This window comes from Pomacea canaliculata, linkage group LG3 (assembly GCF_003073045.1).
Source record: "Pomacea canaliculata isolate SZHN2017 linkage group LG3, ASM307304v1, whole genome shotgun sequence".
NCBI lineage: Eukaryota > Metazoa > Mollusca > Gastropoda > Architaenioglossa > Ampullariidae > Pomacea > Pomacea canaliculata.
Window position 1 is genome coordinate 21,448,154 of NC_037592.1, and position 26,825 is coordinate 21,474,978.

At 39.3% G+C, this 26,825-nt stretch overlaps 2 protein-coding genes across 4 annotated transcripts in view; both read right to left on the reverse strand.

Annotated features, from left to right (window-relative positions):
* Positions 1 to 8,524, reverse strand: part of LOC112558981 (RING finger protein 150-like) — a 29,823-nt gene extending 21,299 nt beyond the window's left edge. The window contains exons 1-2 of one of the 3 annotated variants that reach the window (XM_025229764.1): positions 7,929 to 8,522; positions 752 to 1,096 (exon numbers count right to left, since the gene is read on the reverse strand). In XM_025229764.1, coding sequence (XP_025085549.1) covers positions 752 to 1,096; positions 7,929 to 8,133 — 550 coding nt within the window. In that variant the 5' untranslated portion in view covers positions 8,134 to 8,522. Of the gene's footprint in view, positions 1 to 751; positions 1,443 to 7,596 lie in introns of those variants that run through there. The other 2 variants (XM_025229767.1, XM_025229765.1) reach the window with 2 other exon arrangements.
* A 3,422-nt stretch (positions 8,525 to 11,946) lies between these two features.
* LOC112558627 (protocadherin Fat 1-like) overlaps positions 11,947 to 26,825 on the reverse strand; it is a 79,776-nt gene continuing 64,897 nt past the window's right edge. Inside the window, 8 exon segments of the mRNA XM_025229193.1 lie at positions 11,947 to 17,251; positions 19,698 to 19,832; positions 22,745 to 22,915; positions 24,099 to 24,423; positions 24,740 to 24,960; positions 25,347 to 25,520; positions 25,921 to 26,097; positions 26,351 to 26,497. Of these exon segments, the coding sequence (XP_025084978.1) occupies positions 16,440 to 17,251; positions 19,698 to 19,832; positions 22,745 to 22,915; positions 24,099 to 24,423; positions 24,740 to 24,960; positions 25,347 to 25,520; positions 25,921 to 26,097; positions 26,351 to 26,497 (2,162 nt within the window). The 3' untranslated portion in view covers positions 11,947 to 16,439.

Below are 26,825 nucleotides of genomic sequence, written 5' to 3' on the forward strand. Positions count from 1 at the left end.
CCCTACTGTGTAACAATAAACTGGTATTTTACTATCCAAAATTAACTACTTTGCATTAGAAACTCACATTTTTGATTTTTATCACAAATATTGTTATTGGTTGTTTAGTTTCATGGTGAAAATACAATACAAATGTCTAAAGCACAATATTTTTAAAGTTAAATTTACCAACACAAATGTCCTTCAATCAAGATTTTACATAAAAATGGAGTAAAAATTACCTTGTTCTGACACTTTTATTCAAATTTTACACTTAATACCAAACTTATAAAAAAATTGTTTAGCTTGCCTGATGCCATGTTTATTCTTATACAAGTCAAAATACTGATATAAAGAAATACTCTATTTATGAAAATAAATTTTATATTTAATCTCTTCTTCAGAATGCAGATCACCCTTGGTATTAAAAAAAGTGCACAATGTCTTATAAATGGTTAACTCAAGCATAAAAAAATAAGCAGCTTATGTTGGATCCTGGCAGGTCTTTTGTTACATAAGCGCTGGTGTCTAGATGAAGAAGAGTTATTTATGCACACAGATTTTTTTCCAACGATCCTACCTGCCCTCTGTCACTAATTAAAGTATGCGGCTGTTGTTTACAAGCCATAACAGCAACAAATCCTTTGGAATGTCCACAATGCCCTCCCAAACTCATAAATAAAAACATGTTTGTTATTACGTGTCTGACGTTTTAATGCTGTGACGTGAGTCACAGCTTATTCCATTATTGGTTTTCTACGTAGATACATACCTGTATGTTGCATTATTGTGGTCTGCTCATCATTGTTGTAAATGACAACACCCGACGCATTGTATGTTTTGGTAGCCAATTTAATTTTGTCCGTAAAAAGGCAGTCTCCTCTCTCCACAACAGCAATCCACTTTTCTGAAGGCAATTTTACGTTGTATTCTGTACAGCCATCAGTTTTATTGTCTTTCGTCCTCACGTGAACAGCAACCCCTGATTGTTGTTCCACTAAACTTTTGACGCCGTACTTTCCAGGGTAACTTTCATGCTTCACGCTGTTTGTCTTCGGGTCTGTGAAAGTTATGTTGATCTGAGCCAAATAGTAGTAAACACCATGTTCATTTGAATGTTCTTCCTCTGCTAAACATTTTGGAAACATCAAAATGGAAAGAATGAACAATACAGCAGATGACATTACTGTCGAACTGCCACCATTTTGGCCTTCCGCACACACCAAGCGAAGAAAATATGCCGCATTTCTTGACAGCACTTGCCATCCTGGCCTCCAGAACGCAACTGAAAATCCCTGCAGACGTCAAAAACTGTGTTTCACGCGTATTTGTGGCTTACAAAAGCGTGCACAAAGCATGAGTGATGCATGGCGATGCAGTAGACGTTCGCTGTGCGGACTGACCTCTCACTGTTGTCCTCATTTTCTCCCCTCGCGTCTTCCGTCTGTTTGCCTGTCGACGTCACACGTGGGCCGCACCGCACAGCGCCCTCTATAAACATTGGTGCAGCACGCGAGACAACCACGTCACGCCGTCTTCAGGAGAAAACAACGGTTGCTAACGATTTTGCAAAATCATGATACTCGCAGTCCTTTTTACTTGCTGTCTCTTGGCATTTTCTGTATTTGTCTTTATTCGTCATCGGTAATTCTTTATCCTTCTTTAGCTCGTATGTTGTTTGTTTCTTCTTCTGTCCCTGTATGTTGCCCATGCTGTAATTATATAGGAGTGTGAGTATGCATTATACAAATTTTGCGTTTATTATTATTATATCTATATACATATACATCAGAGGCTCTAAATGAAAATAATGTTGCAATGCCTATTTCTCGGAAAACGTTCGACTCGGGTATAAAATTGTTGCAAGAATATGTGTGTTGGGCGTCGAATAAATAAATAGAAAGCCAATCAGAACTTTATTTGTATTGCATTTCTGAAGGGATATATTTCATCTTATTGTGAAATGCTGAGCAAAGTCATGGGTAGATAAGTTGAGACGAGCATGGAAAACATGGTATTGTATAGATATATACATTCTTGTTTTTTTCACTGCTTCTGCTATCGACTTTGCTGGATTTGTATGTGTATGAGCATGAGTGTTAATAGTGGGGGGAGGGGGGGGGAAGAAACTAAATTAAGTAAAAAGGGGGATATAGAAAATGAGTAATAAGAAAGACATTATATCTTTTTATTGCTCCAAGCAGCTGGCTACAACCAGGATGTGAGGGGTGGTATATGTATTAGAAACTGCAGCAGCAAAATATCAGCATGTATATGATAAATACTTTCTTATCTGTATACTTATGTCGCCCTAAGACAATATGCACAAAAAAGTATCCATCTTGAGATGCGCCTGACGTCCACCTCATTTTGCCATAGCTGCTCTTGCTGAATTTCTTCATCGGAACATCCTTGACTGACAAATTGTTGAACATTATGCTGGTGTGACGGACTGGGGTCAAACACCATTTCCACCTTATCCGGCTACCTTTCTGAAGTCAGCTTGACAACGTCGGCTGTAACAGACTTGTAATACTTCGATAAGTGTATGAACATTAATGAGATTATGAGGAATATCGACATGTGAACAACTATGCCTACAAAAATTTCTTTATCTTGACAACCCAGCCAAAAACAAAACAAAACAAAACAAAAACTGTCACAAATCGTTTTTTTCCACCAACAAACTATTGATTTGGAAAAAATACAAGCAAAGATCAACAATATAACAATTTTATAAACTTGACACTCCTTCCTGCGATCTTGCCAATTATTTAACCACACAAATAAATAAGTTATTAGCATATCTTCTTATGTCTTTATAAAGACATATATAGTTACCTTGCACTGCATGGATTAATGTTTCAAGTGTTCTTCATCGTTATACTGCAATTTTTTTTTAAAAAAGTGCTTAAACGTTTATGGAAGTAGTAGCCTTATGAGTGGAAAAATAATAGTGCACTGCATTTGTGGTAGGTTTTCGCGCAAGTGTGTGTGTGTGAGAGAGAGAGATGTATCATTATCAGTGCGGTTTTTTTCACCATCTGTTTAAGCTTTCCGTGATTGGTATTCCTCCGTGGTCTTTCCACCAAAGCATTGAGTGCCACAAGCATTTTGAACGCTAATGGGCTCTATGTGCGCATGAAATGACAAGACCTCTGCTGGGTGTGGGCCATCTCTGCAATGCAAAGATAACGATAAGTGTACTAAGCATTATATCGCGCATCTCATCTTTCTCTACAGTGCAGGGGATGATAACTGACACTGCAGTCCTCCAGCATGTAGAACGTCGTCGACCTTACCCTCACCACCACCCTTCCTCCACGATCTCGAGTGGGCAGGCCGATCACGTGGGCTTTTAGCCTTGTCATCAGCTGCCAATGAATGGCGCAATGCTAAGTGGTGCTCTCCAGAACAGCGTGCTCCGGTGCGATAAAGCCACGGCCCTGACGGCTTCAGTATTCTTCTCTCCTGCTGTTTCTCGCTTTGTGTGTGGTAGCGTGACGACAGGAGTAATAAGACATGTTTACAATTTTGTTTACTGCAAGAAACGGCCTTCAATACCTATATCTGTCCCATTACTAGTTCGCGCAGTCTGACATCTGCGCATGTCGGTAAATGCAGCAGGGTGCGCTTGACCTGGTGTTACGCATTATTGCCCCTCCTAACCCCTGTAACTCTAGCCGTTTGGTAGAATGATGCGCGAACACTGTGTTCGTGGTAAATTAAGACTTGTCACACACGCACAATGGCTGTGTGATTCTTCTTAGTTCTTATGTTTCGGGGCGGTCCTGTGGCGCAACGGTTAGCGCCGTTAGTGAAGGTTGGCTGTCCTGGGTTCAGCTCTCGTCTCGGGCACGTTGTTCTTTCTCTGCATGTAGCATCTGTTTACAGGGCTGGCTGCCTTGCCGTGATATTGCCTTTGTTGCTGGCTCCGCGTAAGACACCAATGACACCTCTATAGTTTTGGCCGGGTGTAGAAATGAAAGTTGAACTCTAGAAATAAGAGAGGTTGTAGACATCAGAATGTTATAGAATTGTGATTGGCGTCATTATGTGCAAAGACAGTAGAAGATAGAAGCAAGCACGATAGATGTTTATGTGAAACTCGCTTATTGATATGTAACACGCTTTCCGGCAGTGTTACGACGGAACTGACAGGACAACCGCGGTTATACACCAGTGTTATACATCAGTGTTATACATCAGTGTTATACACCAGTGTTATACATCAGTGTTATACATCAGTGTTATACACCAGTGTTATACATCAGTGTTATACAAGCCATTCTTTACAGTGACAGCGGCAGTCTCTACACATTTCTTGTCTGGACATTTGTAACGACTGTGATATCAATATGATGATAATAGCCATGTGTGTATAGGCTTTGAGCTGAGCCACGCCTTGTTCATACTGAAAATAGCAACACTTTATTGAGCTCGTGACATCTTCCTAGCTGATGATCTGCAAGCTCCTCAGATTTTTTAAAATTGCAGAACAGCTTGTTCTGGGAGACTAAGCTTCTATCATTCATCTGAGAAAAAAAAATCAAAGCAGAAGGACTGTACAAGAAACACTGCGATTTGATTATTGAAATCCAGTTTTAGGAGATTTTGCTATGGATCGTGACAGGCAGCAGAAGATGTCATAGGATGAACAGTCAAGCAAGGTGAAAGTAGACAAGTGCCACTAGCCACAACTCCTACCTGTCTTTCAATTTGCGAGCAAGTCCTTTACACAACTCCTGTCTTCTTTGTACAATCTACAGGTACATACAGTAGATGTACAGGCAGGCACTGATGAAGTTGTAATGGACTTAATGTGGGTCCTGCGCGTCATGGATAACTGTTGCATTCATGCATTCATCTAGCATTCACCCCACACACCTAATTACAACACATTCAATAAAGACACCTCAGTACCAGGTAAAAGAATATAATTAAACAAAAGAGTAAAGATATATAAAAGCATAATTCACAAGTATTGACATAATCTGAAAACTTTCTCTGGTGTTTCGTCCTGTTAGTGTTCTCGCAATAGTAGTTCCACGTTCACTGTTCACACGTTATAGAGCACAATTCACAGTTTCAGTCCCTGCTTCGTATACAACAATACTCCGCGTCTAACCACGCCGGCATACTTCCAGTTCACTATCAGTTCTCTAAACATTGACTATAAGTTCTTCAAGTCCCAACGGAAACTTTAACGTCTTCTATAAAACGGACTCGCGACTGTCGGCCACTCACCAGCTCGCCACCCAGAAAAGTGTTCCATTTAGTCTGTTAGTGTTAGTGTGTTAGGTACACTTCTGTTTTATTTCATATATAGATCAAACAAATATTTGGACAGGCATCTCAGAGAAATCGTTTCGGCAGTGAGGAATTAGTACGTGGTCTACACAACTATCTATTGCCGCTGACGACTCCACGCTGAAGCTTGCTGTCGAGGGAAGTAGTTGCCGTTAGTTTTGTAAGACCGTTTATTAAAGGGTAATTCATCTGCCAGCTCTCTTCCTGCATCTCGATGAGTGTCAAATCATGCGGATGGAAAACCCCAAAACCACAAGATGAAAATCTGACAGATGATGGCCGATAGCAAGCGTTGAGACTCGAGCAAAAAGCTCTCCTGTTTACCCTTTGTTGTGATAAATGTTGAAAAAATTTGAGACAGACAATAAAAATGAAATTCTTTATTTATGCGGGTAGTATAATAAGCAGCAGCATGCTTTTATTTCATCTCGCCATCGCTATTTACATGAGAAAAATAAACTGTTAATAAACTAATATAAAATAAAGTATGGCATCAACAGAGAGTAAAAGAGAAAGTGTCAATTATTCAATACATATTTACAGCTGGTCCTGGAGTCGGTATCTCAAACGGTTTCAATGCGCGTTTTTGTGGTGGAGAGAGAGATGAAAGGGAGAGAAAGAAAACGAGTCAAATTGTTGTCATGACCAGCTCGTACGCGAACTATAATTCTCCTACCATCTGTAACTGCATGGTGTTCTTTCGTGATCTTTCCAACAAAGATGTTGATTGTCACAAGCATTTTAAACACTAATTTATGAGCGCATCAAATAACAAAGCGTCCGCTGGGTGTTGTTGCTGTCAGAGATAACGATAAGTATACTAAGCAGGCGTCATCAGTTTAAAGTGAATAAGTGATGCTCTCCAAGACATAGCCTGCTCATTTGAGAGTTCAAGGTTCAGAGTTCGCACGATGATCAGAGTACGAGTGCGGGGAGGGGTAGGGCCATGGAAACGTCATCAGCTGACTATTACAAGTTTAGTTATTTAATTCTTTGGAAATTCTAGTCAACGTATCTTTTGGAACCCTGTACGTCCATTCAAAATATAAATAAATAATAGTGAGTTGTTTCATGTGACGTCATCACAATATGCGTAGAGGCCAGTTAGCCACCGATCGCTGAGTCGTCTTCACCCAAAGCATGGAGGTGTATAGGTGGATTGCTGTCTGTCTGCCAAGACCAACGCTTAGCCTCTTGCGATGTGCTCCGCTGTTAGTCTCGGCGAGCCGTAACAAAGAATGTGACTAAACCGGAAGCTTTGTATAGTAGCATGCCTCGTTTCAGTAGTTAATCTGAAATGTGAATAAACCGGAAGCTTTGTAGTCTCATGCCTCGTTTTAGTAGTTAACTGGAAAAAAAAATCGTCTGCCAGCAGGTCAGTAATACAAGTTCGTGTTTTGATGCTTGACAACATCTCTCATTATTGCCATTTAAATCAAAAGTTTACATAAAGTGTGAGATAAGGGCTATGGAGATGATCATAAGGACAATGAATGAGATGGACAAAAAGAGAACAGAGGTTTTGCTGATGCTGTTACTGGGATGTTCTGAACTGCTGAAATCTTTTTGGCCTGGAATGATGGTCATCATAACTCTCACACCAGAATCAATCAGTTCTGTCAGGTGCTTGCCAGACTCTTTAGACACCAACACTGACACTTGGTCGGAAACTGTCAACACAGAAAAAAAAAATACACCAGAAATATTTTTGTTTGTACAATATGCCACCCATGACAATAACAATTTCAGAAAAATGTCTCCAAATTAAGTCATACGTAATTAAAACCAAAAGGACCTATGACTTTTTTTTTTAGATATACACGAGATTATGTGATTAATACAATCACTATGTAAAGGCATCGATGCATGCCTCAATACTCTTTTAAATTTACTCAACAGACAAGCACATGCATGCGCATTCACTTTCTCCTTGCTCACCCCATTCACCTAAACATATACACAATGTTCTGTGCATACAAACACATCCAGTGCAAGTGAACACAATACAATGTACTACGATGGCCTTAAATTTGTATGCAAATATTACACAGAGATATAATCTAACAAGACAAAACGATTCCCATAAACTTCCACCAAGCCTTTTCTGAAAACTGCAGAAGAATAGTTATTTATGCACACTGATTTTTTTCCAACGATCCTACCTGCCCTCTGTCACTAATTAAAGTCTGCGGCTGTTGTTTACAAGCCATAACACCAAAATCCTTTGAATGTCCATACTACCCTCCCAAACTCATAAATAAAAAGTCACAGCCTATTCCATTATTGGTTTTCTACGTAGATACATACCTGTATGTTGCATTACTGTGGCCAGCACATCATTGTTGTAAATGACAACACCCGACGCATTGTATGTTTTGGTAGCCAATTTAATTTTGTCCGTAAAGTGCAGGCTCCTCTCTCCACAACAGCAATCCACTTTTCTGAAGGCAATTTTACGTTGTATTCTGTACAGCCATCAATTTTATTGTCTTTCGTCCTCACGTGAACAGCAACCCCTGATTGTTGTTCCACTAAACTTCTGACGCCGTACTTTCCAGGGTAACTTTCATGCTTCACGTTGTTTGTCTTCGGGTCTGTGAAAGCTATGTTGACCTGAGCCAAATAGTAGGAAGTACCATGTTCTTCCTCTGCTAAACATTTTGGAAACATCAAAATGGAAAGAAGAACAATACAGCAGATGACATTACTGTCGAACTGCCACCGTTTTGGCCTTCCAAGCGAAGAAACTATGCCGCATTTCTTAACAGCACTTGCCATCCTGGCCTCCAGACTGCAACTGAAAATTTCTGCAGACGAGTGGCTTACAAAAGCTGCACAAAGCATGAGTGGTGCAGGGCGATGCAGCAGATGCAGGTCGCTCTGCAGACTGACCTCTCACTCTTGTCCTCATTTTCTCCCCGTCACGTCTTCCGTTTGCCTGTCGAGGTCACAAGAGGGTTGCACCGCACTCGAGCGAAAAGTCCTCCTTTTTACCCTTTGTTGTAATAAATGTTGCAACAATTTGAGAGAGACAATGATAATGACAATTCTTTATTTACTCGGGTGGTAGAATAAGCACATGCTTTTATGTCATCTCGCCATCGCCATTTACATGAGAAGAATAAACTGTTAATAAACTAATATAGAAAATAAAGCATGACATCAACAGAAAGTGAATCTGAAACGGTTTGGAGGCTTTGAATTAAAAGCACATCCTGGTGCTAGGTTCACCAAATGTGGATAAGAGCGGTCGGCAAATGATCACATTTGTGGTGTACATATTTTAAGTAATTCTTGTAGCAGGTTAGAGAGTTCATCTGCTGAAGACGAGGAGGGAAGATATTTCAGTGCACGCTCCATGAATATTAGGTCAATCTTGGAATATGGATGTTAAGTTTTAGAGAAATGCGTGTTTTTGTGGTGGAGAGAGAGATGAAAGGGTGAGAAAGAAAACGAGTCATTGTTGTCATGACCAGCTAGTGCGAGAACTATAATTCTCTACCATCTGTAACTGCATGGTGTTCTTTCGTGATCTTTCCGACAAGTGTTGACTGTCACAAGCATTTATGAGCGCATCAAATAACAAAGTGTCCGCTGGGTGTTGTTGCTGTCAAAGATAACGATAAGTATACTAAGCAGGCGATCTGTACATATCGTTTTTCTCTACAGTGCATGGAATGACAATTAACTGATACTGCAGCCCTCCAGCAGCCACCGCCGCCACCTCCATCCTCCGCCTTATCTGAAGTGGGCAAGCAGATCACGTGGGCTTTTAGTCTTGTCACCAGTTTAAATGAATAAGTGATGCTCTCCAAGGCATAGCCTGCTCATTTGAGAGTTCAAGGTTCAGAGTTCGCACGATGATCAGAGTACGAGAGCGGCGACGGGTAGGGCCACGGAAACGTCATCAGCTGACTATTACAAGTTTAGCTATTTAATTCTTTGTAAATTCTAATCACGCATCTTTTGGTACCCTGTACGTCCATTCAAAATATAAATAAATAATAGTGAGTTGTTTTTTTATGTGACGTCATCACAACATGTGTAGAGGCCACCGATCGCCGAGTCGTCGTTACCGAACAGGTGGACTGCTGTCTGTCTGCCAAGACCAACGCCCAGCCTCTTGCGAAGTGCTCCGCTGTTGGTCTCGGCGAGCCTAAAAAAAAAAAGAATGTGACTGGACCGGAAGCTTTATATAGTATCATGCCTCGTTTTAGGAGATAACTGGAAAAAAAATCGTCTGCCAGCAGTTCAGGAATACAAGTTCGTGTTTTGACGCTTGAAAACAACTCTCATTAATGCCATTTAAATTAAAACTTTACGATAAAGTGTGACTGTTCCAGAAAGAAAGTATTACAATAATGTAAAGATTATAAAAAAAACCCGTATAATTTATATAATCTGCAATTACTTTTAGCGAAAATACGTTGCGGGAGCTGTGATCACCTCGGCTGTGGTGAAGACAGAGAAAGCAAGTAGTCACCACAGTCACCAAAACTTTGTCGACTTTCCGCGTTCTTGGCGATTCGTTTTCGTTAACACCTCATATCAAACGCTTTTGTAAGATATACTTTATGTCGTTCAGCGAGACCACGACACAATTTACAAAGGGAGAGCTCTACGACCCGTTGACACTCGTGCTACTCGCTAGCATTCGATCCTACTTCCACGTGACACCATGGTGTATTATTGTTTACATGCTTTGTAGGTGGCCATGAACCCTTATCTAGGGCTTTGCGCAGTGCATGTGTGGGGTGTTTGTCGTGTAAGGCCCAGCACTTGTGCTTTGTGGAAAGAAACGTTGGAGTGACGGCGTGTCTCATATATAAGTAAAACAAAAGGATGTAGGATTATTTTAGCATACATATGAAATAAATAATGGTAATAGTCACTGTGTCAATATGTACTGGGCATGCCTTGGTACTCTTTCAAATATAGTCCCTGGACAAGTGCACGTGCACGCACATATGCACACACAGACATATTCAAAATACTGTATGCTTACAAACATACAAAACAAATCTAGTGCAAGGGTGCAGAACCTAATTTTTGTAAATGCTAAAAAAAAAAAAAAAAAGAAGCCGCATCACTTTTATGAGGGAAAAGTGACGATGACCTCCAATTTGCAAACTCATCAACGCAAGTCGCTAGTGACAATACACTTGACATATTTGAGCATTCAGCATTCTGTTGAACACATCACATGAAGCATTCGCTGTGAACTTAGTTCATGATTTATTGTGAATTCCCCCTCGTCTGTTCATGGAGCTACAGGAGACATCTATGCCATGAGAAAGGGGAGTCTCACTCATTCAGCAAAATCACATGTAGATATCGAGGCCAGATCATTCACAAACAACACGTACTGCCCCTCCCTGTATGCCAGTCAAGGCAGAGATGATGGGGTTCGTGGGAGGGCAGTGAATTCCGCTTGATTCCTTGTCACCACTGGTGACGCTGTGTAACAACCTGAGTTGACATTTCCCTCGCGGTGCACGTACTTCTCGCTGCACGTGAGGCCCGTTCATTGTGGGTTTTTCTCTTGCTTTTCACCACGCCTTACCTATACCATATGTGTGAGCAATCATCACAAGGACTTTGCAGCAGCGTTAATTAATCAAAGCATCCATCTTCTTAGTTTTTATCAACATCACGTTCGATCAATGATCGATTTCAATCAAATGGAATCATTTCCAATGCGCAGACCTTAACGATGTAAACACCTGCTGTTTTGGTGACAAATGACCAGACGGTGTTTGCATACTAGGATGCTAGAGGCTGGCATTGTCGGGTGATAGCTAGGACTATCTGGAAGTCTTTCAACACACACACCACTCTCTGCGCTGCTGCACGTGGTATATGTTGAATTAACTACAGATCAGCGACTTAATAGCTTCAGCAGAGTATATGTTAATCCATCTGATTTCACCTGTGAGAGAGAGATGGGGGGGGAGGAGGCACTTGACCTACAACTATTACCAAACCTTGTTCCATTCCAGGTTCGTGACCTAAATCTTCTTTTCCTGATTGACGATTTCGATCATCGTAAAGAACGAGGTTTTTTTACTGGCTTGTGAGGGCGTTGCCCATGTCCTTTCCCAACCCTCTAAGGAGTCAAGAACCTTTCGAAGTCAGGGACTTAAGGGAGCAACAGATTTTTGTGCGTTGCGGATTTAGGGCTCAGTGACACAGAAATGATTTTTAATATCACCGACACCCTTACAGAGTACATAGTAATCTCCTGATGTAATGTTCTTCTTTGTTGCCTGTAATTCTTTTTTTTTAACATTTTGTGCTTTCCAAAGCCTCATAAATACCTAAATGGGTGAAAGAGAATGTCAATCAACTGCCGCAGCCTGAAGATTAGTCCACTAACTGTTTATACAGTATTGGGATAAACAATAAAATCAACAACAGAATATGCCAGTTTTCTCCTCTCATTACCCCTCCTACGTTGTGATTCCTTTCCTGTGATTAACTGGCAAAATTTGATGTCTAAGTTCTGGGCTCAAAGAAAGACAATTCTTGGCATGGACAGAAGTTTTCATAGTGAAGCAGAAAGGAATGAGAAAAGGAGACAGCAGGAGAATTTTTAAACAAAAATTACTTTTATTTACGTTCTGATCCAACAGTAAAATACAAGACAAAATTCAGTGATAGACTTCAAGGAATTTAATCACAATATCAAAGTATGAATGCACCAACCGTAATTTATTTTACTGGGACAGTCCACAATGAGCTAGATTTTAAATGCCTTTTCTCCTTTGACACAAATCACTTCTCCATTCAGTGTACCAATGCATGATTATTTACAGATATCATAATACAGCTAAAAACTGTCAACACCCACACTTTCACACCACCCATGCTTGGAACCTACTCAAAGTGATCACTAAATCGACAATACTTTGACAAACTGTCTTGATCACCCTTATGTACTCTTTATGATCTTTTCAAATAGAAACACTGCAATTCTGTGCTTCAAATATAAACAAATCTGCTCCCCAAAGACACCATAATATTTAACTTTTTTATTTTCTGGAGAAGACAGCCAACAGCTATGTGGGGAATTTTACAAAGACACTTTCAAGAAAGCTGTACTTCCTTCACAGCCAAGAACTACATGACCTTTAAGACATTATATGTAATCTGAGATGACCGTCACATTTTTAAGTGCACATGCTGTTGGCCTGCTTCATATACCTTGATCTGGCACAAATTCTTGAAACAGCATGTTGCACCTGTGCTAAGAAAAGTTGAGAACTATGTGCTGTACACAGCTACAATCATTGGGGAAAAGTTTAAATTCAACAATTTGTTTGAACAGCATTAAATTAAATGACTAGGACTTTATGTTTTCTCTTTCTGCTATCTTTTCATTTACAAATAATGTCACTTAGATCAAACTTCAGATGCATTGTTTTAAAAAATATATTTTCATTATATTCAAGTGTGCTGGCTTCAAAATTTGTATGTTTGTGCTATAAGTCTCTCTTTCTATATATATATAACACTTTTCTACTGAAAAATGGAAAGTCCAAATCCTGAGCAAAAATAAAAAATATGGCATATAATCATTCAAAACATTCAAAAGGCTTTTTTTTTTTTTATCACAAACATAGATAAGTACAATAGACTTGTCACAACCAATTCTCAAAAAATGTTGGATGGTAAGTAAAACCGAGATCAAGAAATCACGTTGCAGGAACATGAGCCCAGATCATTATGATTGCTAATACCACCATTTTAATCAATCTGATAATAAGGGAATCTGGGAAGGCAAAGAAGTCAAAATAGTGTTTAGGTTAATCAGGAAAAGCAATGCTTATCTTATTCTATCCTGTAAGAACAAATATGACCAAATGCAGCAGGTCTTCCGATCCAAGGCTTTCTACCAGCTGGAGTAGCAGCTTAGATCCAAAACATGATGTAGTCATACAAGTGTAACAAATTAAATATGTGCCAGCGAGTGGAATTAACTCAAGCCATCTCTTTTCTGATGTTGATTCTATACACACTGCTACTGACAGTGCTTTAAAAAGCCAACCAACTAAAATGTTTGACCAATAAATACAAATGCTCTTGTCCTGAATCGAAACTAATTTCAGTTTCATCTTCCCAAAGTACATGCATATATATACATGTGTGTACACACCCACAAACATACATGTAAACACACACACACCCATGCCTCCTTGTCCCACACACTTTACCCACCATCCATTACTAAAAGTCCCTACATACATTTTCTGTCCACAACCTATTCATGAACAAAAACATTTTAAAATAAAAAAATTATTTCAAAAAGGGACTCACACATTTATTTATGGCTCTCAACAAAGCCAAGTAAAACAGAAAATTATCATCAGAAGCAGCATACATGAGTAGACTGTCAACAGAAACAATGAAGAAAGACATGGCAAAAATATGCTGAGACACATTAAAAATAGTTGTACTGAAGGCTGACTTTAATGACTCAATCCCAATTGTGACATTTAATGTTAAATAAATCTTTAATATTCCTAATGGTGTAAAAATTAAAGACTCGCTATTATTTTATATTTGACATATGATCTAAAATCAGATCACACATATCGAGGAAAATATTGTATTCACAAATTTGAACAAGGTTGAGTAGTCTGCCACGCTTCTACTGACATCTAACATATCAAATTATGCTTGTACATTTATTTCAAAATGAATTTTCCTTTCAGCTAACAGAATGAATTTGGTGGTAAAAGTAATCAACTTTTATTCTCTAGGAAGCCTTCTGAAGGATATGTTGCTGATTAAAGGATTAGTGGGGTGCATAATATTTTCCTTAATAATTGGGTAAAGCTCAAAGCAAGACACTATTTCCCCAAAGCTCTATACATGATAGTTTCCTCAAATCTGGGTGAACCCCCCACTGCTCTTGCAATACACACCTACAAATATCACCATGCACAGAATAAGATCAATTTTAAATATGTCAAGACAGTACGGAAATGGTTATGGCGTGAAAGCCATAATCAACGGATAAGCTGGGAATATATGTTAATTGCAACACTGATTTTGAACTCTTTTTGGGCACTGTCATGTTGGTAGGTGTCAATCTTGCGAACAGACAAGGTTGAATACACACAGGTTTAAGGAAACACTACACTGCATGGAATTTTACCTACTCAGAAAAAAATTGCACCCAAAAAGCTGACATTTGAGTCAATTCTTAAAACTATTGAGTTTCCTGTAAATATTATCGCATATTTTTAGAAAAAGATTCACATAACTCGACAGGCTAAAGCCACTTGGTTTTGGTCACTGCAGTCAGCCAATTTAAAAAAAACCTGACTTTTAACAATCCACTGCAAGTCAGTACCAATGCATTACTGAATGAGGTTTAATCAACAGATCATATTCAAATGAAAGCACTTTCTTCACCTGAGAAATCAACCATTCACGGAAAGTGACACTAAAACTGAAGATGGTTTACATTACGGAATTCTTTCACAAGTACACCACTGCTTCTTTGTTTCATGAATATACAAGGGTAACAATTCAGGCCTTTTCCTCTTGTATTCAAGTTTAAAACAAAACAAACAAAACAAAAAAAACCCAAAAAGCTCTTTAACCAATTTACTAGCTGGTATGTACCATTTCTTTGCTGTATAAAACTTATACAGCCAGCAAAAAAAAAAAAGGGTAGAGAATGGGTAGGCAATCAATAACAAATATTTGAAGTTAAAAATTTTCAGCAATCAGAGCTGCTATTCATAGTTTTCAATCTTTCTGTAATGAATTCAAACATGCCAGAAAAAGCCTATTCCTGTATTCATATACTCTGTTCTATGATGTACTACCTAGTCCCTTCCATCCACACCCACCATAAACAGTAACAGAATCTTTCTTGTGCAAAATCTTGTGTAAAATTTATACTTTGTACACAACCATAACCAGTTGCCTAGTTCTCATAAAAATGTCATGTCTAAAAGTCCACTTAAAGCTGAGATCTTCATGAAGTTTACATCCACTGCACAAGTTATGCTGCTATGGAAAAAATAAAGCTTGTAAGACAACCAATTTTTGAAAATGTAAGTTCTTCCACTTCCAAATAATAAGCATATGTGGTCTCACATCATATGCTACCAACTACTTTTACCGCCATAGGCCAGTCTCAGATTTTCTCTTGCACAAGCATGCCCTAACTGATTTTATGTTCTTTTTTTCTGTTGTACAAAGTGCTCTGTTGAAAGTGCTGTCTCTTCACATATCTTTGCTTGTATCACTACAGACACAATCTCTCTGGCAAGATAATTTCAACAATCAATTTAGTTTGTTGGATGGGGAGTAGGGAAGCATACAGAAAGCCCATATTTCACAACAGTGGGAAATGGACAAGAACAAAACTTATGATCCAGTCCTGGGGTGAAAACTGTCCCAAGACTTATCTCTTGAGTTCTCTTTAGCTTGTCTTCAAAACAACTTGTTATACTAACAGTGTGAAAGCTTCTAGTACTAGGATGTGCATCTTCTGGTTTTTCTTCACATTATCTATAATATCTATGCAAAAAAAACCTTCTCTGATGAAGCCATCTGTTACTGTACACTGTTGTTTGCAACAAATGAAGTTGAGAGACGTTTGTTGTCTGAATAAACATGACACTCTGTTAAGCCAAGAACAAGTCACATCTTGATTCCCAGTGATTTTTCAGATACTTTTCTTGCAGGTGCTACTCAAAGGATCATTAACAGTAGATCAATCTTTTTGATTTTCCAGTGTCAAACAAGGCAGAAAACCATAAAAATGTTCTGCCATGTGTCTAAAAATGAACACGCAGACATCATCCAGCGTCTGGTCACCAGTCTTATATATGAAGACACTGCCCAACATGTTGATTGGCCTTGCACACCACGACAATGCACAAGAAGAGACTGGTTAAATGATGCCTTGATGCAACAATTGTGTTCTTAGTTCTGCCACCTCCCTTTCAGAAGACATTTCACAATGGGTTTTCTTCTTTGAGCATCCCATAACAGAAACATTTGGAGCATGTGATGATCACATGGAGAACAGATCACTTCCAATATATTTCGCATGGACAAAGATGCAGAACTGTAGAATGGGCTTGTACACACTGCCCTGGATGCAATGTACAGAAAGCCTTGCTGGCTCACACCTGGGTATGCAAGTAAGATGGAAGGCAAGGGGAATGTTCATCGTCATCATCACCAGACTCATCATCACTTGCATTGATTTCACTGTCTTCTATCTCACACAACCCAGAAATGTCTGAACATGAAGCATTTGATGTGTAGCCACCCACGCTCATGCTCATGTCATCAATGAATGATGTACGTGAGGCTGGTTCCAAGTCTGTGGTGTACTCCCCGCTAGTCACGTAGTCTGGTGAGATGAAGACACGTCCAGGGGGCTGCCTGCGTGCTGTTCTTTCTGCCACGGTTTGTGCCACTGCAACATCAGCATCAGCATTTTGCTCATCACTGACATTGCCATTGTCTTCTTCTGTTAGAATGCCATCTCCCTGGAGACTGTCCTGATCATACTGTGGGTGGTAGTTATAATCGGGTAAGTATTCATTTGGGTGCACATTCATGCTCTGTGGGAGTTCATAACTCTCATTCAGATCTCGTAATGAGAGCAGCTGCTCATAGCTCGGTAGTTCTGCATAACTAGGTGGCATGTCATCCCTATCTTCGATGTCAAACTCATTTTCGGCGTATTCAGAATCTCCAACATACTCTGAGTCTTCCATGTAATCTGGTTCTGGAGCAGGCGGTATACTTTTAACCAAAGCTTGCAGGCTGGCTGCAGCTGCCGCTGCTGCTGCAGGAACTCTGTCGTTTGAATCAAAACTTGGTGGTGATGATCCTGATGATGAATCAGCCACCTCGTTTGCAGGAATCTCACTGATGTTAGGCAGTGAGGGTCGAGGTGCCCAGTCTGAAGTATCCCAGTGATAGCCTGAAGACAAAACGCACAGAGTCATTAAGAGCGGGTATTTCACAAAGCACAGTCTTAAGCCCTAAAAGTTAAATTTATTTTCTTAATTGTTGAAGCAGCATCCCCTGTCGTTCAGTTACCCATGTGTTAATTATGGAATGAAATTAGTTGTACTTCACATTTGCTGCAAATGATGACATTTAAAATTCCAATCATCTAAAATAACAGAGGGCATTAATCAAATGTATCAAAAATAATGTTAGGCACTGATCAGATGACTGGTTACAAAGAATATAGATTGTTGCTTACTTATCATTTGAAATTCTACTGACACAATGCAATGTTTTGCTCTTACAGATGAAGCCCTTTTTTAATGTTATTGCTCAAATTAGCATGGTCTGCATTATGTATCAGACCTGATGAAAGAGCTGTGAGTATGATATAGTTACACTGTTCTATATGGTTAGCACTGATGCATGCATACATCATTCAAATGATTACAACCATTATAAAATGCAACTATAGTTTGAGTATACTGTTTATACACAATTTCACTGCAGAATTCTTATGTTTCAGCACAAAATAGGTGATACACAAAACTGTAATTCTAAATCAGGTGTTGTAACCCAAATGACTGATATGATTAAAGTTGTAAGAAATGCTCTGCAAATGCATGAGTTCACATGCAAAAATGAGTGGATACTTGTGCATCTATGAACATTAATGTAAACTCTTGATGAAAATGTATGATAAAGCAATGTGAAACTTTAAAAAATATATTGCCACAGCTTCAAGAAATATTTCAAGACAAAACAACAAAGGCAAAACAATCTAAAAATAAATGCCATATATATATATACACACACATACACAACTAAAATCTGGAAATGGGATTTTTCTTGTGCTATAAGCAAAGATAAACTTTTATCCCATGAATCCAAACTTACAAAATTTCAGATGCCACAGACATGGTAAAATCAAACAATCTGAAATTTCAAACTTTGAAAATATCCTTGAGAAGTCATACTTTTTGAAGTATTAATTAAAATGATGCAGAGTGAAAAAGGATTATTGAAAGAATAAGGCAAATGAAAAAAAACAATTAGGATATAGCATATTTAAGATAGTAAGAATGAATAGAAGGCTGTTAGCATTCAACCAAAAATAAGATTTTTAAAAGTGTTATACACATTCATTTTATACAAGGTAGTAGGTAGTAGGTCTAGCAATGACACCATATTTATCTCATGCAAATGATATATTAAATCATTCACAAGAATGCAAAATGGTTGGTGTAGTCACAAAAAAATTGTGAGAAAATTATGTGATGCACAATGAGACTAAACAGACTCTACCAGAACCATCAGCATTATTCCTTTAGAAAAATCTTTGTCAGGTTCTAATCACTATACCATTGAGGGATTCTGCCTTGACCAGAACAACAGTCATGCATGTGTAATTCTGAAACCATACTCTTTTAAGTGGGAAACACAATGTGTTACAAAAATAGTTCTACTTCTGAAGACCACTGGCATGTAAAAGGTAGGCTCAGATATTTCCAGCACAGACTTAATAACCAGATTAATTTTTCTTCATTTTATGCACCCCATTCACATACACAAATTTTAGTTTCAAAATAAGAAACTGCTGACTGCCTTGGTGTGATACAGCTTTAGTTGCTGGTTCAGCAAAGAACACCAATTCCCCCCCTACCCCACAATAAAAAATTAATCATTGACATTACTGTGAAACTCAATGTACAGTTCAGGCCTATAAATGTCTAATATTACCTTTTCATAGATTTCCAAAAGATGAACAAATGAAAAAGCTTTGGCTGGTGAAAGTTCATTAGCGCTTTTCTGTGCATGTGCATGCATGTCTCTGTAGCATGTGTGTTGACACTTTGTAAATGCAATGAACTCCTCCATCAAAAGATGTGTGTACTAAATAGTGTGATTATTATCATTAATGTACTTTCATAACCACAAGCAGAAAATTGTGTGCCAAGGGAAAAAGGTTTATTTACTCTGTCTCCTCTAGAAACTTTCTAATTATAAAAATATATTTCTACAAACTCCAAACAGTTGTTTTGCTATGCTTTTCATAGGAGCAGAGCATATTTTTTTGTGCACTTAGTTACAAAATGGCAGATTGGGGTGACTAAAAGGATAACAATGCCAGGAAGGCTGGGATTGTAAATATTTCAAAGTGTTAACACACTGAGGCAAAACTGCAGCTTAACCTAATATATCAGGCTAATTTTTAAGTTGATAATTTTGTATGGCCCACAAATGATATTATAAATATCAAAATCACCCTCGGAGAAAAAAAAAGCTCCCCACCCCTGTTTTAGAAGATTAAGTGCTGGTCAATGCATGCCAGTGGCCTCAGGGATTAAAAAGAATACAAGTGAGAATACCAGTGTTATTTTTGTTGAAATGAATAAGAGGGTTGAAACCCCACTGACCCTGGTCCCAATGGTGAACAAGAGGGGACCAATGCACCAAGCTGAAGCCTTTTGGCACATGTTGCCAGGTGGAACGAAACTCTGGGTGAGGCTGTGACAAATTGTTATCTGTCATCGGCCTACACACCCATACCTCTGAAAAAGCCATGCAATGAAATAATAAAGTAATGCTGGAATTCTTGTCACCTCCGTTTTGTGCTTTTATCCGCTGACCTGTACTTGCAAATAGGAGGACCTTCATTCTTGCATGCACCATTGCATCACCAGTTTCTTAATGTGTATTGAAGAAATTTGTACCAGTTTCAGCTCTTTTACTTCTGAACAAGAAGTCTGAGCTAATCCATCAAAGCCACTTCACAAGATCACAAGACACCAGAGCAGTTAGGTAACGTACACAATAGGCTGGTGCTGGTCACTAATTACAATGTGCTGACTACAAATATATCACAAATGATATGACATGAAGGGGCGCTTCAGGCACAGGTATATAAACTATAACATTTACAGTGTCTCAGTAATAAAACACACACATTTAAATCACAGAAAGGGAACTTTGGAGCGAAGGAATTGACCATGCAATAGACATCTACTGATACTATGAGGTTTAATTCTGGGGGTATCTTTCCATGCTACACATACCATGCATCCACATCTTTTACCATTCTTGATTAAGCAGATATCTGCTCAGTATTTGGGGGAAGTTCATAACCAGTTTCTGCTCTGTATCGTGGACTCCAGGGAATGAGCATGCAAAGATGGTCAGAGGTTGCGACTGCCGTTTCCTCGGGCACTCTCAACACCTCTACCAACTCATGCCAACATTCGCCAGCATTTACGCGTATGCGCACACTTACACTAAATTGCTAATGATACTTTAATTGACCCTCAGCATCCCCAATAACAAACACAAGGCAATTTAGTGAAACAAAAAAATTGTTAATGATCAAGAGTTTTCCAAATCAATTTACAAGATGATACAATTCCAAACATGGCTGTTCTCTAGGTGTCTGGTTAACTTCCCTATATCTAGTCCAGGAATCAGGAGCCAGTAATTACCTAACTACTACACACAGCACACTACACTTCTCTGATGCACACTTGCCACTTATCTCTTCAGACAAGTCTCTTGTCACGTGGAGGGCCCCTCTAATGTTCCTGACCTCAGAGAATCTGTTGTCGTATCCTCCGTCAATCATGAGCGATGAGACTCTGGCACTGCCGTGTGCCGACGTGTGTCTCTTCCTTACCTCTTAGGCCATAACAGCTGTCAGAGCCTGACCACACCTAATAAGGACCAACGCTTATCTATCAGCCTCAACCTCTACTGTCTGTGACCAGATAGCTGGTGCTGATGAAGCATTGAGCACTCTGTGACGGAGTGGGTCTTTACACACCTCTTGAGTCAGTTGTGCTGGAGCAGTCATGATTCCCAGACAGACTCACAGAGGAGAATCTAAAAGCCTTGAACAGATCTGTTACAACTTTCCTCCTTGAGAACCCAGTGGGAAGATGATGATTCCTCGACAGATGTGATGTTAAATTTACATTCCCGGCGATCTTCAACTCTCTTGATTTGCTAACATAACGTACACACACTCTCTGTCATTCCATTACTCGCTATGACCAATCACTATCTAGCTAGTACGTGATGGACAGGTGGTTACTGAGTTCCTGCACACCCAATCTATGAACTACAGCCAATAGCGCATCAATGCTAGTAAGACAAGGCTAGTAATTCCCCCCAAAAGCCAGAGACTGGTTACAAAGAAAATATGCTCTAAACAAATGCAAAAATGAGCATACTCCTCACAGCCTTTTAAAAAAAACAAACCCAACAAAACTTAATATGAAACCATAGATCCTCTACAACAGCACTGACATTTCTCCTTTGCTATTCTACTGATGCCTACATACTGAGATCTGCACAGCACATTGCTTTTCTACCTCAAAATCAAATCCCCACAGGCTTTAGCAGTAACATGCAGCCTGTCTCTATGATGGTCATTGTTAACATCCCATCGTACCGCCTCACTGCTTTGGACGTATACTCTGCATCTACTCTTATTCATGCATGCATGCAAGAATTATTTATCATTATGTCATTAAATGACTAGCATGAAGCATCAAGACAGTCATGAAGATAAAGCTGATCTAAGGGTAATGTCGTTGTTCCTCAAGAGGTCAAAATTCCACTAAAGTACAAACACAAAGTGCTACTCGTTTTTTCAAGAATCATACAGGCTATAACTCATTTCAAAGAGAAGGCGAATAAGGCCTGGTGAAAAGATGAGATGTACAGAGAGGTGATCATGAGTGGGGTAAGCAGCAGTGATACAGCATAATGTACAACACCAAATGGTGAAGATATTGAGGGGATGCACATGTCACAGCATAAATGAGCTGTCCCACAGCAATCACTACCTTTCCTCTTTGCCCGTCGAGCTGCAGAGGGATGAAGAAAAACACAAAAAGTTCAACAGAAGCTGAGTTACATTTGTTGAGACACATATGGAGATGGAAAGCCTAGCTCCAAACTATTGTAATATTTGAATAAAATTTTCTTGTAATTTCATCCTACATGTTACTAAAAGGAAATAAGTACTGCACTCTCTACCTTACCTTCTTCCTTCTACACTTAAGCAAAATATTTCATTATAAGCATTTTCATGGGGAAACACTGGCCATGCAAAGAATGAGTTTGCTGAACATGCACCATGTAAGATAACCTCACCTCTCACCTTACATACACTTTGCAACATGACAGTATGCACACATGTGTACACACATTCTCTCTCACATGTACAATATAGCCCTCGCTCGCTTCCTCAATTACTTCTATTGCCCCTCCCCTCCACCCCCTAAAGCCTTGAAACAAATTCTCTGCAAATAACAATTGTAAACTTGATGGACTTGCAAATGAAACAGCATTCATGTGGCTGACAGAAAACCTGGATTTTTAGTAAAGGCAAAAAGAAGCTTAAATCAGCCGATTATTAATTCCTTTAAAGCATGTGTACAAATGGCAAACCAGAAAATAAGAACCATACCATTTAAATCATCTTCAGACTCAGAGACTGGAAGACTGCTGATTGATATAGCATCAGGACCACCTGCTGCTTGGCGTCCAAGGAGTCGCATGCTGATAGTTGGGGAGTTGAGTGGGGAGTTGAGTCCAGGCATTCGTTTAGCCATGTTATCATGATGCTTCTTGTCTTCAGCTATGTCACAACACACAGAACCAGTTCATCAAAGGACAATCTCATGAATGTCATATAGCAGAAGAAACTCCTGTTTTTATGAGTAGTTACTGTATGTGCCTGCATAAGGTGACCAGATGTTTCGGGGGCGAAAGCGGGACACGTGCTGATGATGGTGTCGTCACCGTCAAAGAACGCCAAAAAAAGTGATTTTTAAAGACAACCGGCACATTTGATGGACTTGCCAGAAAGCCAGAAAGCGGGACATTGGGCGTTCCGCCCGATGATCAGGCGGGACAAGAGGTCAAAATCGGGACTGTCCCGCCTAAAGCGGGACGTCTGGTCACCTTATGCCTGCACATTCTACCAAGTTAACACTACCATCACTGACTGCACTGAATGCATCAACAAATGGTCAGTGATGTGATAAAGAAACATGGAACTTTTTCTTACTTGGCAAAGAATTGTGGAATCTTTGCAGTTTTGCACACATCAGGCTTGTCTGGCAGACTCACTTTAGAAAAGAGTCTACTTACTAACTAAAAATCAGCTTGAGCAGATTTTAGGAACTTTGACAACTTCTTCGACTATGATTGTGATGGTGAATGAACGTGTGCATATATTTCATATATTTTACATGTTGTGTTTCTGCCACTGGAATACAACCCACTTCTTATGCTTGGGATTTAAATTAAATGCTTCCTAGTGTGAAAAATGTTTTAAGTTTTGATAATTTGAAATAATTTTTTTCTGTGCACTACTGAGATATGCAAACTGCATGCCACTTTGTACAAACCTTATCAGGTCATGCTCGATACATGTCAATGTGCTAGTATCATGGTCAGGAAAAATCTGAATTGCCAATTTATCGGAAAAAAAAAAAAAAAAAAAAAGACCAAAAAAAAAAACCTTCAGAGTAAAATTCCATGAACAAACCTAGGGCATTAGATAAAAAGCAGATGCAATATGTATGTCGAATGGTAAGCAATTAGAGATCATAAAAATTTGCAACCTACAACCCCATTTCTCTTTTTGAGTTCTAATTCCTTCCATTGTTCTACGGTCTATACTATTCAAATTTTTTATTGCTGTGTTTTAAAATAAGGAAGGATCCACAAGAATTTATAAAGTATTTAAATTGTCAATAGGTCTGAAAAATATGAGTTCATTTTGCCACTTCCATTTTGTCTTTTTGCCCCCTCACCTTCATAGTTGCCCAGTATGTTGGGATATTCAAACTCCCAAGGTGCCTTCTGGATGGATTCTGTGTCTGAGCCAGGAACAGACAGGGGTGGACAGGAGAATACAGGTACCACCAAGGTGTTGGAACTGCGAGGCTGTTGGGCTGATGTTGATGCACAAGACTGGAGGTATTCTGTGAAGTCTGGAATGTGGTGACGGAGGCCAGTGACCTGAAGTTCATCAGCGGCACTCCCATAGTTCCGAACTGAGTCCAGATTGTTGAGCATATTGAGGGAGTCATGTGTGCTGGGAGTGTAGGATGCAGGTCGATTTGGCACTGGGGGTGGCTATCAAAACAGCCAACACAAAATTCTAACCACATTTTAACTTTTAGCTCACATGTAGCTTAGGGACAATTTATTTTAACTATGGAACATGATATATACATGTTTATTATAACTGTTGTGCAGAAAAAGTTAAACATTTAAGAAGTTAATGCAAGAAGTCATTTTTGGCATGTTTAAGTTTGTGAAAAAATCATAAAGAAATGAGATCCTGCACAGACGGTCTAATTCTGAAGTGATTACAAATCTAACCATGAATTCTGGTTCCTCTCACTGTCTATCATCAATATCATCATTAAGACATGGACACATTTGTCACCTGGGAAGGAATGTTGTGGACAGGAACACTAAGGTCTGGGTTGCTGACTTTGCGTTTCAACTCTGGTGGATCTTTGGCCAGACCACTGAGTAACATTTCATTGCCACTGTCAGCAATGTTGCGATTGACTCGGGAACGTCGACGAGCTCGCTTCCGCCTCCTCCAGCATCTCCATCCCACAAACAATGCCACAAGAACCACAAAGCCTGCAGTGCCACCAGCTGAAGAACAATCACAGAGATACCATTTATCTGCTGACATTCCCAGTTCAGGTTGCTAAGCACCCATTTACTTTATGTGAACTCAGGTAATGCCCACAAACACATTCATGTATAAGCATTATTGTCTGTTAGTCTGAACCAGGTAAAGCTGAATTTGTCCCCAGTATTTTACGTAGCACTATAATTTGCAGCCATTTTAATTCAGTGTCCTTGACATTAGCTATTAAAGAAAAAAACATTCCAAATAACATTTCTCATGCATCATCTAATACATCAGTTAGGCTCAATTGTGTTGGACAAATGGTTTTTTTTTCAGTGCACATCATAATCTCAACATTTGTTTTTTTTTAGGCTACGTAGACACTAACAACAAAGTTCATACTTACCAATTATACAGTACAGCTGGACATTACCGGTGCTAGTGAGGTTTTCACATGATGAGCCAGAAAAACCACTGAGACAGTTACACTGGAATGTTCCCTCACCCATAGCTTGACAGGTGCCCATGTTCTGACAAGGTGCTGATTCACATACATCCACAGACTTGTCACAGTAGAGACCTAAGGCCAAGAAAAGAGGAAGTGCAGCAGTCAGTAGCAAACAGTTTGTTCTGGCACATAGACTCTTGCTTGGTTTACATGGTTCTTATAGAAGCATGCTTGGACTGCACCATTTCCTGTTAATTATCATAGGTATCCTATCTGACACTGCTAAATATATCAAGATGCATACATATGTCATACGTTATTGTAATTCTTTGTGTTATTTAAACAGTGTGTGCAAACACTTACAAAGATTTCATATCAATATTATCTATCTTGTTTGGTGACCTAAGAAGCACCAGTTTATCATCTTTTAAATTCATAAGTGCTGCCAGCATTTATCTTCCATATTTGTAAAATATTGTATTTATTTGTTATCAAAGCACTCTCATGCTAACATTCTGGTCAGTGAACTTGCCTGCAAAGCCAGGTGCACAATGACAGAGGGCTGATGTGGGGCCTTCAATGCAGGTACCCCCGTGTTGGCAAGAGTTAGGGTGACACTTCAGTCCATATGTACAGCGCATTCCCAAGAGGTCACCAGGGCAACGGCAGGTAAATGCATTTGGTGCTTCTCCATCAACCCTGCACTGACCTGCAGAAGTAAAAAAAGAGACAGAAGTTGCACGCTTTGTAGCATTACAATGTACTTCACAGAAGTTAGATCACTGTGATAAAAATGTATTTTTCACTTTAAGCACCCTGTTGTGTGAATAATCTGAGACTACTTCAAGAATTTTACACAAAATTCTATCATGCACTAGTTAAAAAGGGGGTTAAAAATTTCTGCAATACAAATGTATTCTTTTCTTCCAACAACCTCTTTCTCTCTCCCTGTACAGCCTTACCCTGATTTTGACATGGACTGTCTTCGCAAGGGTCAGGGTCGATTTCACACTTGTTGCCTTTGTACCGTCCACGACACACACAAATATAGTTGAAGCCCGTCAGCTGACACATGCCCCCGTTCAAACATGGGGAGCTGCTGCATGCATCTGTCAAAATAAATTATCACACAAACTCATGATCTTAGACTCCGAGAACAATAGTGAACACTGTGTTCTCTTATAAATGACTCGATCAACTATCATTCACATGTGAAATTACATCTAGTCATTGAAAGAAAAAAGGTTATTTACAGCACCTGAATTCCAGAAGACTTATTGCTATGAGTAATTTACAAGAACACCAATGTATTCACTGTGCTACAGTTATCAACAATCAATGTTCGCTGATGTGCTTTATCCAAAATAAAAAGTATATTTAAGCTCCGACTTTAAGGCTACTTATACTCATGTGACTCATGTGGAATGTCACTAATTT